Source organism: Dermacentor albipictus, chromosome 6, assembly GCF_038994185.2.
Source record: "Dermacentor albipictus isolate Rhodes 1998 colony chromosome 6, USDA_Dalb.pri_finalv2, whole genome shotgun sequence".
Classification (NCBI taxonomy): Eukaryota; Metazoa; Arthropoda; class Arachnida; order Ixodida; family Ixodidae; genus Dermacentor; species Dermacentor albipictus.
In genome coordinates, this window is record NC_091826.1 from 106,770,364 (window position 1) to 106,784,473 (window position 14,110).

Below are 14,110 nucleotides of genomic sequence, written 5' to 3' on the forward strand. Positions count from 1 at the left end.
AATAAAAGCTACCGTATCGCAGTCGTGGCCGAGTGGTTAAGGCGATGGACTCGAAATCCATTGGGGTTTCCCCGCACAGGTTCGAATCCTGTCAGCTGCGTTTCTTTTTCTTTTTTGTTTTACCAAGCGCTGTCGGACACGCATAAAACGATGTGCTTCATAGCGGAAAATGTGTTCGCTAAAACAAAGGTCCTGCATAATTCTGTTCGCTTGCAAAACTGCCTGTCAATGGACATACAAAATATGTTGAGATGTAATGCATTAGCAAATTACGCTTGGAACCAATAAAGTGCGCAATTTTTACAACTATTTGCTCCTAAACAGGGTACGAAAAGGAAACTCTGGCTGTTTCGAGGGATCAGCTTGCTCAAGGAACGTCATATCACATACGAAACACGGAACCAGGAAATCTGGCACATTCCCGCCTCACGAACGCAATACGGTAACCAAGTGATTCGTTACAGATTGCCAGTTCTCCTACACAGTCAAGACTTTTCATTAATTTAATACGATGCACTTGCCTAATGTACTTGCCTTATGTGTGTGTGTTCTTACAGCGAAGCTGTCAGACTCTAGTCGGTCGGTATTTTTCGTGTCTGCGTGAGAAGTTTTGCTCACACAAGAATAAATGGCAGCTGGAAGTCTTTATGTTTGAGTTTCAGCGCATCGGAATTACGTATTCTCGTATATTCGAGTTACAATCCTATGCTTAAAATCCGATTAAGGCACAGTGCTTCACGTAGACGGCACCCCTGGACTGACCCACCCGGGGGAAATCGGTATAGTTCCTTTTTCGTGTCTTGCTCTCCTTCTAACATTTGTCTTTCTCTCACTTTCCATCTTTCCTGTCTTCTCCTGACTTCCCTTTACTTCCTATTTTTCCAGGCAGCAAGGGTTAACCTTGCGTGAATAGCCAAACTAGGTTATTTCATGTTTGGTTATAGTGATAACGTACAGCTGCTGTTTGCAGGACATACTTTTACAGTTCCTGTAGCGTTCCCTTAAAGGGCTCCACGGTGGGTGGCTGGCGTTATTGCCGGAAACTACACATTCTTCTATGGCTAGTTCCTTCCCCCCCGCTCCTTGATCGACCTCAGAAAAGAGGGCGCACCGGGGACGTATTCCAGTTTTTCGGTCGGCAAAAAGAATCTTTCCCCCGTTCCCATGTCATTCATTCTGAAAAACCAGATAAACCAGTGCCGAACAATTTCACCATTCCTCGTTTCTCAGTCCATCGCCGAAGTTTTTGATACATGTTATAAAGCATTCGGGATGGCAAGCGGTGCTCTCCTCTTAAAGCTCCGCGACCGCGAACAATATGAAGAGCTACCAAATCTAGTGTCCTTTGGGGACGCCGCCCAACTAACAGTAACCTCGCACCGCACTATAAATACCACCCTTGGCGTAGTCTCAGATGGCGATCTGTTGGAGCTGACTGAAGCTGAACTCCTGAAGGGCTTCAGTGACCAGAACAACGTTAACCGAATTAAGATGAGGCGTGACAATAAGTAAATCCAGACCAAACACCTGATACTTACTTTTGGAACAAGTGTTCTGACCGAGTCCACCGAGGCCGGTTATATCAAGCTTCGCGTTCAGCCGTTGTAACACTGTATCGGACAAGATGAACCAAAAGAAAAGAAAAGGTGGTCAGTGCTTTGTCCATTTCCTTCAGTTTATCCAGTATAGTGCTTTGTTACTCTATGTAACTTTAACACATACCAATAGTCCTAACTTGCAATTTTCTTGCAGAACCTTGCCTTGTGTTTCAATTTGTCAATAAGGCGTTAGTGAATTTTAGCATCTCACATATTTTGTATATTACATCATTCTTTCGCAATGCATTTGATGCTCATAGTACACGTCATTAGTCATTGTCATAATCTTATTACGCGCTGATTTTACGCAATTTACAGCAACATTTTTGGCCCCTTTACAGCCACGTCACAGCAACTTCACAGAACTCATCTATCCACTGCGAACTCATAACGACGGCATGGCGCTCTTTGGCCATAACTGGCCTTTGCGCCACTAAACATCGCACATTCATTCACCAGTGCTGCAGGCTTTCAGCTGTGCCGTTTCCTCTTTCTCCCGGGATGGCTACACAACGCGTCTGCAGAGGGCCGCCATACGGTTACCACGGCGCCTCGGGGGGCTTCAGCCTGCCCTGCATGAAAACGATGGCGCTGCCCCTTGATCTGAAAACACTAACAACAATACTAGACGACATAGGGGGCGTCCGCAAAGCCGCTCGCCATGCATTTCCTAGGTCCACTTCGGATAGTACTAGCCTCTCTAGTGCTAGGGAATCTGTACCCGTGTTCTGAAGACACGCCACAGTATTGCAGCACAGTCATCTCGCCCTTTTGGGAACTCAGCGCCGTCGACCCCGAGGTAGAGCCAAGAGAAGTAGCGCCGACGTGGCTCTCCGAAATGCTCGTATCCGCGCGGTCCGCCTTGAATAGCCCGCCACCGAAGTTTACGTGGTTGGAACTAAGGAAGACTAGGCTCCCCAAGAAACAATATGCCACGAACGCTCAATGAAATTACAGTGGATTTCAAAGAAATGAACATTGTCTTAGACAATCATTAATAATTCCTTGCATATGACTTTTTCGTCTTATATGTCAATTGTAACGCGCGTTCAGTCGCACGCCATTGTTCCTGTAGCGTCACGTTTCTGCTGTCCTCTGTGTGTTTCTTTACACGATAGAAGACACACGGTGACAGCAAAGATTCCGCACCAACAAATATCCGCGGATTCACATCAACGCATCGTGATGAAAAAAAATTAAAATTACATTATGGGGTTTTACGTGCCAAAACCACTTTCTGAATATGAGGCACGCCGTAGTAGAGGACTCCGGAAATTTTGACCACCTGGGGTTTTTAACGTGCACCTAAATCTAAGTACACGGGTATTTTCGCATTTCTCCCCTATCGAAATGCGGCCGCCGTGGCCGGGAATCGATCCCGCGACTTCGTGCTCATCAGCCGCATCGTGAGGCCGCCGCTACTACATTAGTTTAGTCATTCATTCACCTCGCTCATCCATGAGGCACTCGGTAGTGGGCAATGCTGATGTGGGTGAGCAGCCGGCTCGCCTTCCTCAAGCGCATACTTTGGTGCCCTACGACCAGGCACGTTTCATTCATCATCGCTTCATTTTGTTGCCACTATATTCATCCTAATCATCGTCTTGCGAGTCGGAGGCCTGTCTAAGACATATTGAGTTGCCCCTAAATCGCGTCAGCTGGCTCCATCATATGCCTGCACATTTTTTAAAGACTTATCAGAACCTCATCTTCTGGCGTTTACGCTGACGTGTAATTAGTGAGATAATAAATCAATAGCTAGCAGTTTCTTCACTCCTCGTTCACCCGATTCGCTTCCTACAACCAGGTACTTATTACCGAAACTTTGAATTACTTACATGAAATGTACTACGAATTTCTCAGCCACGGTAATGTGGAATTTGATACCATTTCCTGCTTGTCTTACTGTTAGAGATTGAAATCCAATCGCCGCCTATATTCGTGTGCGGTGTAGCCATTCCGTTGTTTACCATCTTTGGCAGCAATTGCTGTGCGTTACTAAAGTATGTACGTTTTTCTATTAGCTATAGCAAAATGTACGATACGCGTCTTTTAGAGCGCAGCTCTTTGGCGTCCGTTCCTGGGTTTCGCGTCGTCGTCGGCGTTGTCGTCGGCCTCGTAACCAGCTCCGCCCCCCTTTCATCACCCCAGCGCTAGCAGCGACCGACTGATACCGCTGGATGCCGCTGACGCCGCTAGAGAGTCAAGATAACGTGACTGCATAGAACACCGTCGCCGCCATGCAGAAAGAGGAGGAAAGGGTCCCTCCCCCCCCCCTGTTCTTGTGTGGCGGATAGGGGGCTCTTCAGTTGCCGACGCGCCGGTTATTTCACGTAGGCCCCGGCACGTCGGCGAATACGTGACCACCTTCCCACGGCTAGACCTGGTTCTTAGCGCTGCGGAAGCGAGGGTATCATATTGTTTGTGTCGGCATCGGCGGCGTTGTCCCTGAAACCAACTCCGCAGCTGGGGTTGACTCACTATCGGCGTCAGCGGCATCAGACAGTCGCTGCTATCTCTTCCCTCCTCCCTTTATCGTGTTGTCCGCTTGCTGCGCGCGCTTCTGCCCCCATCGTTTGCCGCTGGGTGTACACGCCGCCCCCCTCCCCCCTCTTCCTGCGAGTCTCCGGTTGTCAAAGCGCCGGCTCGAACTTAATTCCTTTCTTCGCTCCTCCTCCAATGCAACCCCTGTGCGGTGGCAATCAGAGAGCCAGATCGGTGGCGGCGGATCTGTGTATGTGCACCGCCCGAGCCGAAATTGCCGCTGCCGTTCGCCACTGCGAAATTATCTGCCAGTTCTTTCTGAGCCATGAGCGAGACGACCGATGGAAGTCCTCCGTCTGCTGCTGCTGCTGCTGCTGCTGCTGCTAAACGAGCTGCCAGAGCAGAGGCCCGGCGCCGTCGCCGTCAGAATCCAGAGGTGCGTGCCGCCGAAGCAGAAGCTTACCGTCGCCGCCGTCGAGATGATCCAGGAGTACGCGTCGCCGAAGCAGAGGCTAAGCGCCGCCGCCGAGAAGACCCTGCCGTTCGCGCCGCCGAAGCGGAGGCTCATCGCCGCCGTCGAGAGCAACCAGCAGTAAGCGAGGCTGAAGCAGAAGCTCATCGCCGCCGCCGAGAACGTCTTTGAGAATCAAGCATTGGTGTACCAAGTCGAACATATATCAGTCTATTTCTCCGACCACAAAGCTTCCTTCATGACTGTCAAGAACTGTTAGTGGAGTCTTTGTTAAAGGAATACGTGTGAAAAATAAAAAAAAATTCTGTGATAGCGCATACATGTGTTGCTCGATTTCTTTGCCTCAATCTATCGAAAAGGTGAAACAGCTTATTTGCTGCGCTGAAATTTCGCATTAGGAAGTAACGTAATCGTCGGTAAATTTTTTTCATAGCTATTTTAACTTCCTGCATGTACTAATGTTTTCTTGTTATTACTAACGAAAGGTAACATCTCTAGTATATTGACTGCGGGACCTTCCTGTGCATGTATGTAAAATCCACATTTGTATACATTACGCGCCGAAAACGGAAACTGAGGCTGAACCGTGGTTTTCCTTTACGTTTACTCTGTTAAATAGAAAAGATCTCAGGATATCCTGTGTCTGCTTTTCTGATCTGCCCAACTCCACTCCTAGTCTGAACTAGAACAGACGCTGCATCCGTTTCCTGTCTAATTGCCAGGTGCAGCCGTATTTTTCGGCCGAGCTCCCGACGCAGCCAAAATACCGTCCCCACCTCAAAAATAATCACCACATAAACGGAAAGCGACCTTTCGGGCACAAAGTTAAGGTTTAGGCACGAGAACTTGACGATCATTACCGCTTTTACAGCGCTATAACACACAAAGTGGCATAGGACAAGGATGACGACGAACACGCGAACAGTGGCACGAGCTATTGCTGATGAAGATAGTTTTTGCTCACACACATTTGTTGACGGACACGAAAAATGCACGTAACCCTAGCTATAAACAGCTTCGCTGTAAAAATGAGAGGGAGGCCAGGCCTTCCCGGGCCCCTCTGGCTTTAAGCACTGAAATGGCACAACCCACTCTGGGGGATCGGCCATGAATCGGGTGTTGAAAACACCGTTATTGTCAATCTTTTTTTGGGTGAAGACCAGATGAAGTGAACTATCTTGTGAATGCGCATGAAATGTCTACTGTTACAGATGTGAACGATCGAATATCTCAATATTACAGGAAAAATTATTTAGTATCTGTTGAATCCCACCCGGTTGATGCTGCAGTTCTTATTGACTACTGCCGCTATCTGCGGAGATGATGCAGGCCAGGGGCCTGTCGGAATCGTAGTGGGATATGCCCATTTTGGAGAATTGGCCAAGATGGCTGCCACATTCTGAGTGGCTGAATGAAAGGAAATCTTGTAAATCAAAGAATTTATTATGTATTATTCATCATTTCATTAACACGTACATCCATGTGCTTTAGAGATGCATGTGAGCCGACGCCTTATGTTCAGCTTATAGGTAGCAAGGAATCTTTTTTGTTACGGAGAACAAAGGTGGACATACTTGGTCAGCATGCTAATGTTTCTTTAAACTCTTCGTTGCACAGTAAAATAATTTACACCCTAAAAAGTGAAAAAGTGTGTAAATGTGTCTATACCTCACACCCATAGGGTGTCCATTCTATAGATAACACCCTAAGGGTGTGAGTTATAGACACATTTACACCCTTTTTCACTTTTTAGGGTCTAAATTATTTTACAGTGTGGTTGCATAGAGTTGGTAGCATATAAAGTGTATGGTTGGTAGGTTATTTCGGTACTTTGTAGCACCTAGTGACACCCAGTGTGCCTAGTTGGCAGTAAACGGCCAGGAACTGAAAAACCGCAAAGTGGGAGAAAGAGCAAAAAAATATACATATATGGCTTTAATAAAAAAAACTTTCAATTGAGCATTTTTGCCATTTTCTTGCCGCCCTGCGAAGTTTCGGCTACGCCTCCTGATACTTCACAGTAACGCTCGCAGACTGCCTCCGCACTTCTTTTTATATTGATGGATGGATGGATGGATGGATACAAGTTTCTTGTGCGTCTGGCAAGGTTTAACGCGACCCGGGCTCAGGTCTCCCATGGAGGAACGTCAAGGCCCTGCCTTAACGCCGCCTCACGGGCTTGCTGGACTGCCCACGCCTGGATTCCGAGGTCTGAGCTGCGCAGAGCGGCGGCCCACCTCGACGACAGGGTCTCCGGAGTAACTGCCATCCCTCCTATAACTACATTGCACTCCCAAAGCATGTGTTTGAGTGTTGCTGGTCCTTCCTGGCACAATTTGCACGTGTCGTCCTGATGCTTATCTGGGAAGATGCGTTTGAGTCGGAATGGATTAGGGAACGTGTTTGTCTGGAGTTGTCGCCCGGCTACGGCCTGCCTCCTGTTCAATTTTGGACTCGGCGGTGGGTATATCCTTCTGGCGTTCAAATATGCATTGGTGATGTCGTTGTATCGTGCGAGCCTGTCCCGTTCTGCTCGAGAAGCGTTCGCTGTCGTGCGAGAGGCGTTGCCCTGTTCGGGGCGGCGGGTCATGTCTCGCGCCGTCCGGTGCGCCGTCTCGTTTAGGTTCGGGAGCGCGTCGCCTTCCGTGGTGACGTGCGCGGGGAACCATATGATCCTCGAGCTCGCGGTTTTGGATCTGCCCGCTTTGGCCAGAATGGACATGGCTTCCTTGGAAATTTGACCTTTGGCATAATTCCTTCGTTATGACGAAACGGGACGTAACGATTATTGTATCTAACAAAGTGAAATCCCCCTTGAAATCTCTGTAAATATCGACGTTTTAAAATATTGTTTCAACGAAGTAAAATTATCCTGCCAATAGATTTGCCGAACTTGATATGTCTCCGAAGTACAAACTTCATTTATCTTCGAAACAAGAAATGCCCGACCTTTGCAGGCTCAATCGCATTCCGCGGGGTTCAGCATACATTCGGTGCCGAAACGTTTTGGTATTTGCGTTGAATGCGCCGCCCAACACTTCCTTCTCACCTCTGCGCGTAGCTGCGCATAAGCAGAGGCTCATTATCACCACCGCAATTTCTCGGACAGCGGCACCGCGCAGGATAGTGCAGCTAGGCGTGGCCTCAGAAATTGTACCGATGCAATCTCGGAGACCACGCCTCCCTGTGCAGCACGTACTGCTCGAACGCGACAAACGCTGCTGGCGTCGCAGCGTGCAACCTATTGAACCACGTCGCCATTTCCCGATGCTAGAGACAAGCAACTGAAAGCGGAAACGAAAGACCATCGCATTGAAATAGAAAGCAGCAATCATAAACACAATCTTGTCAGATGCTAAGAAGTTGTGTGTTGAGGACGCCGAAATTTCTTTTCCTGTTTTCTGTACAGCGCACGTGGCTATGTAGATGTTCAACTGGTATTCTACGCAAGTTCGAAATTCTGCACTTCATTACGCATGCATTACAGTGAAGGGCAGTAATGAATATAATGAATTTTGGCTCCCCTTCAACGACTATGCTATCAAAGAGATTTCATAGCATATGACTGATGAGAGCTCCCACTCATTCCTATACGGAAGCTTTGTTTGCAAAAAATAAGTGCTTTAAATTCGACCGAGGCATCTTGCGCGCGCATACGGAATAATGCCATCGCTGCGAGTCAGCATTTTGTGTAGTCTGATAAGAAGCACCAGCATGCTGACGTGAAATTTAGATTCTTGCAACAACTAAAGCCTTATCGAAGGCCAATACCATGGTTAGAGACTACCACGTCCTCCGTAAGCACGTCGCAAGCGACATTTTTTTTTTCGTTTTCGTATCATACACTAGCTACTTCAAGCACTTTCCGAAGATTCATCTTTTCTTCAGGTAAACGTAGTCACAGTTCGCGCACGACATACCGATACCACGCCGAAAAATCTTTTTTACAGCATGTCCTTCACATGTTCCATTTCATGCTGCAACGTGCAGGCAGCCACTGCATGATATGCTTCATATTGACTTCATGCGCTTTCAGAAACCTCCATATCGAGCACATGAGAGCTCTGCCATTAAGCTATGTGCGCCATAATAACGGGTTTTGCGTAGGTCAGGATGTTCCCTCGGGCCTAGCAATGCGTGCTCGGTTCATTATTCGTTGGTGGTGCGTCACACATTCATACGTCGTACTGGCAACGTGGCCTTGGTGGGAGAGGTGTTCGTTAACCGACGAAGCGCACATCGCGAGTTTGGCACGGCAGCTGTATCATGGTGCACTCGGCAAACTGAAACTTCCTGGCTTGTTATCGGCTGCTTTGCTGTGTTGCACTTTTCCGTCTGTGCTCATAACGCAGCGGAGTTGTAGCTCGGCTATTTTACTTGCCGAATGACTTCAGGACGAAAGTGAAATTGCTTCATTACCTATTAGCATTCCATGTGAATACGCCGTGAGTGAGTGAGTGAAGTAACTTTATTTCGGTCCAGAGAAATAAACTTACTTCGCTGACTCACTTACGGCATAGTCACATAGAATGCCATGAGTTCTTTTTTTTTGTGCCTTTATGTGGTTCAGTTTACCGTTCCGGACGCGTAGTATGTTTTTTTTTTCCTGGTGCGCTGGTTGACTCAGTGTCCCATCTTTGCCCCATGCCCCATGTTATTTTAATGCCGTACCGTGGCGACATATGTGTCGCTACAGTACGTCATAAATAAACATATGGCTTCGAATACAATCTTTTTTTAAATGGCTTAACACGCCTTCGGCGATGTGCCTAAAACGCTAGACAATATCAAAATTTGAATGTTTGTTGCTAACAGAACGAGCAATCAATGACTCAAGGCGCTTTTCAAGCAAGAAATCGCGGATTTTATGAGGACTAGACATGGATGTGCAAGCCCCAATGCTGCAGTTCACTCTATTAAAGTCACAGACTAGCTTATGTAACATAGTATTCACATTATATCCGCGCCTTACATGCATATGTAGACAATACGAGCTGGCACAGCACCCGAGGCACCAGCCGCACTAGCCATGGTCGCACTAGCACAAGCCACACTAACAATAGCCATGACCAGAGGAGTCGACGGCTCATCAGCCGTTGACTCCTCTAGATCTTCCAACGAATAGTGTACTAATGTGTTCTATATACATCAATCATTATACGAGTTCTGTGAGGATGTACGTTGTGGCGTGTATGAGACCCCTACTAAGAACGCACCAGCCTGCATGCTCACGAGAATGCGCCGCATCACTGTGAAATTACATGTTTTCAAAAGATCATTCAGGCCTATCAGCGATGGCAGGCGCTGCAACAGTAACCTCCACAACTACCACACAGTGGTCGCATACGCACTTGACAACGGGATAACATTGCTTTCGAGACCCGATTCTCGTTCCTAATGGCGCAGAAGACTTGGTCTGGGTGTCTTTTATCAGCACAAATCAACTGAGAGGCGTAGCTCTTGAATGTTTTCACGTATTTACAATTTCTGACGCACCGAATTACAAATTCTAATAACCATAATTAAGTAATCCACGTAGGAAGATGAATGGTTTATATACGCTATAAGTGCGCTAGACAAGCACGGCACCTCTGCGTGGAATGACCCTAACATATGTGGAGCCTACGTCACAGGTGCAGTTTTGCTTCGTCTTGTACGAAGCGACGTAGACCGTTTGCGACGCTTAGGGCGGCGTTATCCACGAGTGCTTCCGTCGGCGTCTCGCTGAGGACGTCGTTCATCTGCGTCCGCGCCACGCTCAGTCGGGGGTTCGACCCTCGAGGCTGAGACGTTGCCTTGCTTGGTCACGGGTGCCCCTTTCAACGGCTTCGCCTTGCCGTTCTCAATTCTGTCTCCGATCGTCGACCGCGTGTTCGCTACCACGTTTCTCCCTTTCTCTCTGACCGCCCATTCCAAGAACTTCTCATCGCCGACCGTCGTCGTCGAACGGTACTTATTTCCCAGCGTTGCGGCAGTAGTAGCCGAGTCGACGCGGCGACTCCTACGAGTCGACCCACTGCCGCCGCGTCTTCGATGACTTCGCGTCGCCGTTTTGTGCCGCTTTCCTTCGGTGGCGGGCTGCGTCGTTGCCACCCCGTTAGATGGTTCACGCTCTGAGGTTCCAGACGAGCTCGTCGCTTCGCTCGCGTTCGTCGCGGCCTCGGCGCGAGCTCCGTCCGGGGTCCTCCCTCTCCCGAGCGCTGTCGAGTGCTCGACGCTGGAGCGACGGCGGCGGCGTCTGGTCGGGCGGTGTCGAGTCGTGTCCGGCTGTTCGGAGTCGACGTCGTCTTCTTCGGGCTCGGCGGAGGTGCTGCTCGCACCTCCGTTGCAGGGGCACTCGGTAAGAGAGGACGTCGCCTTCTTTGGGAGACCGGTGCGGAGCTGTTCGTCGGCGTACGCCCCTTCCCTTCGCAGAGCCGCCACGATTGCGCCAGTGACGAGCACGGTCACGATGATGGCCACTGCCGGGTACACGAAGGCGCTGTTGCAGCTGGCGGCGAACGAGAAAAACGTGAACGATAGGAATCCGGTAAGCAGCCTTCGGCTGTAAATTTGAGCAAACTACAAATGGTCCGGCACCGTAACATACTTCATTATTATCATAGTCGTCACTGCCACCATTCGACTTTATTTCACTGCCGGAAGAAGTCACTAGTCTCGACGTACCCTTGTGCCTGGACAGATAAGCCCAATCCATCCAAGCATGTCTCCTAACCTCATTACGCCCCTATGTTGTGCCCCGATTGCGTTTGCCTTCTTTTGGCATGCACCTTGTTGCTCTAACACGCCATGATTCCCTTATCTCTTCTATACGTAGCACTGCTGTTACCTGTACAACTTCATTTCTCTCTTACCCCTCAAGCTTATGAGTTAAGCGCGTTTAAGCTCTAATGCACACGAACACCTTCATTTCTTGTTTGTGTATTGTTGCATTCGATTGATTGTTGCCTAGTCCTCAACTTATTTTCAAGTTCCTTTGCTCTTATTCATGCTCTAAAAAGACTGTGAAAAAGGGGAGTGGCATAACTCAACTGGCTATGACTAAACTGGCCATACGGCTGGCTTAAATTTGGTTACAGTCTATGCAAAAACCGGTTTGTGTATCCCATTTTCTTCTGCAAATGCCTGAACCTAAATTTCAATGATTCCCGCGCCATAGCGTCATCTCCATTACTGCACCGCAAATCGCTACTGGTTCCAGGGGAGTTGCCGAACATAATGTGCCCACGATCTCGCCAAGTATATTCACCCTGAATTCGTGTAGTCGCACAAACTTAAAAGTCTCGTACAACTTGCACGACTCCTCGCCAATTAACATTATGTAATAAGGAAAGTAAATAATGGAAGTAAATGAGGAAGTGTGCGGTAAACACTAGTATCGGTTGCAAGGCATGGGACGCGTAATACATTTTAAGCAACGATTGCCTAGCGTTCCCTTTATACATCAGTTCCTTTATAAAGTATTCTTATGCGGAATTTCTGACTACCACCTCTTTAAAGCAATTCGGATGATCGTTTTCACGTTCTACAAAGGCCATACATAAATAGCACATAAACCGTCGACGATGCTTGTCCTTGTAAGCGAATAGCCCGAGCGAGCGAACTAACGAACAAGTAAAAGACAGAGTGAGCCACATAGCGAGTGAGAGCGCGAGCGATCGAGGAAGAACCAGCTCGTGTTTTTTCCATCCGAGTCCGGCCGTCATCCTTCGAACGAGCACCGAGCAACATCGAAAACGACCGAAATTGCCGAAGAAAGCTATTGGCTTTAAAAATTTCACGGCTCCAGCGTTTCCAACATTCCACGTGCACGCAGCCTCTGGCATTCGTGGCCTTACATCGATCGACCGCCGGTTGCGCCCTTCGCGTTCACCGACGACGAACTGTCGCTGCTCGTCGCGCCGGGGTACATGGTCTTGCTGAAGCTGCGGCGCGCTTTCCGCTCCGCCTTGAGTCGGGCCTCAATGGCCGCCGTGCTGTTGCTGCCCGTCGCCTCCCACGAGGCGTCCTCGAAGTCGCGCAGGCCGTCGCTCGAAGAGCTGGCGCTCGCGGTCCCGCTTGCAGTCGAGGCTGTGTCACGGTGCGCGATAGGCGCGACGGGAACCAGCTCGGCCTTGCACTTCGCGCACGCTTTGCCTTTGCTTTCGGTTTTTTTCATGGTGACAGTGGTGTGGAAAGTCCCGCCTTAGGAGTCGAGTTGCAGGTGCGCTGCGAATGGATCCGAAAGCGGCGTATGCAAAAAGACTTTAGCGCGTTCACAAGTTGTAAGCTTTGCTTTCTAGTTTACTTGCTTATTCCATAATATTTGTGAGATCATAGCTGGCAAGACAGGTACATAAGTATTGCACTATTGCTCGAGGCTATTAGTTACAACCAGAGATGTGTGTTCCAGCTTTGGCCAGCATTGAAGATAGTCTGCTTTCACAGCCAAGATGGCAGCTTCGAGATCTGCAAAAGTCCTTACAAGCATGAGGAAACTTATACGAAGTGCTGTACCTGTTATGTTTCCTTTTTTCCTCAAGCCCCCCAATACAGACAGTTTATTGAATGGCAATATCCCTTTGTTATTGATGGATTTAGCTGTCAACCTGATGCTCCTTTGTGCTTCGATTCTAAGTTTTGGTTACATTTTCTGAATAATTGGTAGCTGCAATGAAAATAAACTACTAAGCGGTAGGAACCTTTTAACTTCTTCCTTTATATTTAGCCAAGCTAATGAATATTCCTTTCTTTCGGTCTCTTCCATTTATGCGTCTCACAATTACACCTCAAACCTAAAAGCGCACTCTACGAAAAGGAGTGCAAACAAAATGAAAGAAAGACACGCGTGACAGCAGGCATCGTATTGCCTTCACAAAGCTGCCTACACCTGGGCGATGTGAAGCCTTACCTACAGTCCTCTGCGTGACGTGATCGCCTTTTATCCCGAGCGCGCCTTGTTCGTTGTCCGTTGCTGCAACGTGATTCGCAGTTTTCGAAGCAGGCGCGACAATGGAAGAGCGTACACCGGAGATCTTCCCTGCAGCCAGTGGTAAACAATGATAATGACGACGATGATGATGGTTATGACGCAGCGACTGCCCTTTGAAGCGAGCGACGACATAGTTGCAACGAGCCAAAAATAAAAAAAATTATGTTTTCCAAACATTTTCCGTCACGCTATCACTTCCATTGATAAAAATGTTGATATTAGGATGAGCAGTAGTGATAGCGATGATCATGTAACTGCTCAGTTTATTACATTTTTCTGTCAGGTGGCAAAACTGGGCAGACCCCTTCGATATATCTTAGGGAGGTTTTCAAAAACCTTGATCTTTACATAAGGCTTCGAAACATTCAGCGTTATAAGAAATCTGGCTGATTGCTTAGGCAAACGCACAGTAACCGAGTAAAATAAATGGTCCAAATGTGAGCATAACCTAGCATAAATAAAAAGGGTTCAATATAAAAAGAAGTGCGGAGGCAGTCTGCGAGCGTTACTGTGAAGTATCAGGAGGCGTAGCCGAAACTTCGCAGGGTGGCAAGAAATTGGCAAAAATGCTCAATTAAAAGTTTT

At 48.3% G+C, this 14,110-nt stretch overlaps 1 protein-coding gene and 1 non-coding gene across 2 annotated transcripts; one reads left to right on the forward strand and one right to left on the reverse strand.

Moving 5' to 3' along the window:
* The first annotated feature begins 18 nt into the window (after positions 1–18).
* TRNAS-CGA (transfer RNA serine (anticodon CGA)) lies at positions 19–100 on the forward strand. The gene has a single exon. It is a non-coding gene; the product is annotated as a tRNA-Ser (tRNA).
* Positions 101–10,090: 9,990 nt separating this feature from the next.
* Positions 10,091–13,592, reverse strand: LOC135905040 (mucin-21-like). Its single transcript, XM_065436042.2, has 3 exons — positions 13,445–13,592; positions 12,393–12,762; positions 10,091–11,044 (listed from the first exon to the last, which is right to left on the reverse strand). Exons 2-3 carry the CDS (start codon positions 12,710–12,712, stop codon positions 10,249–10,251), a joined length of 1,116 nt encoding a protein of 371 aa, XP_065292114.1. The 5' UTR covers positions 12,713–12,762; positions 13,445–13,592; the 3' UTR covers positions 10,091–10,248.
* Positions 13,593–14,110: the final 518 nt, after the last annotated feature.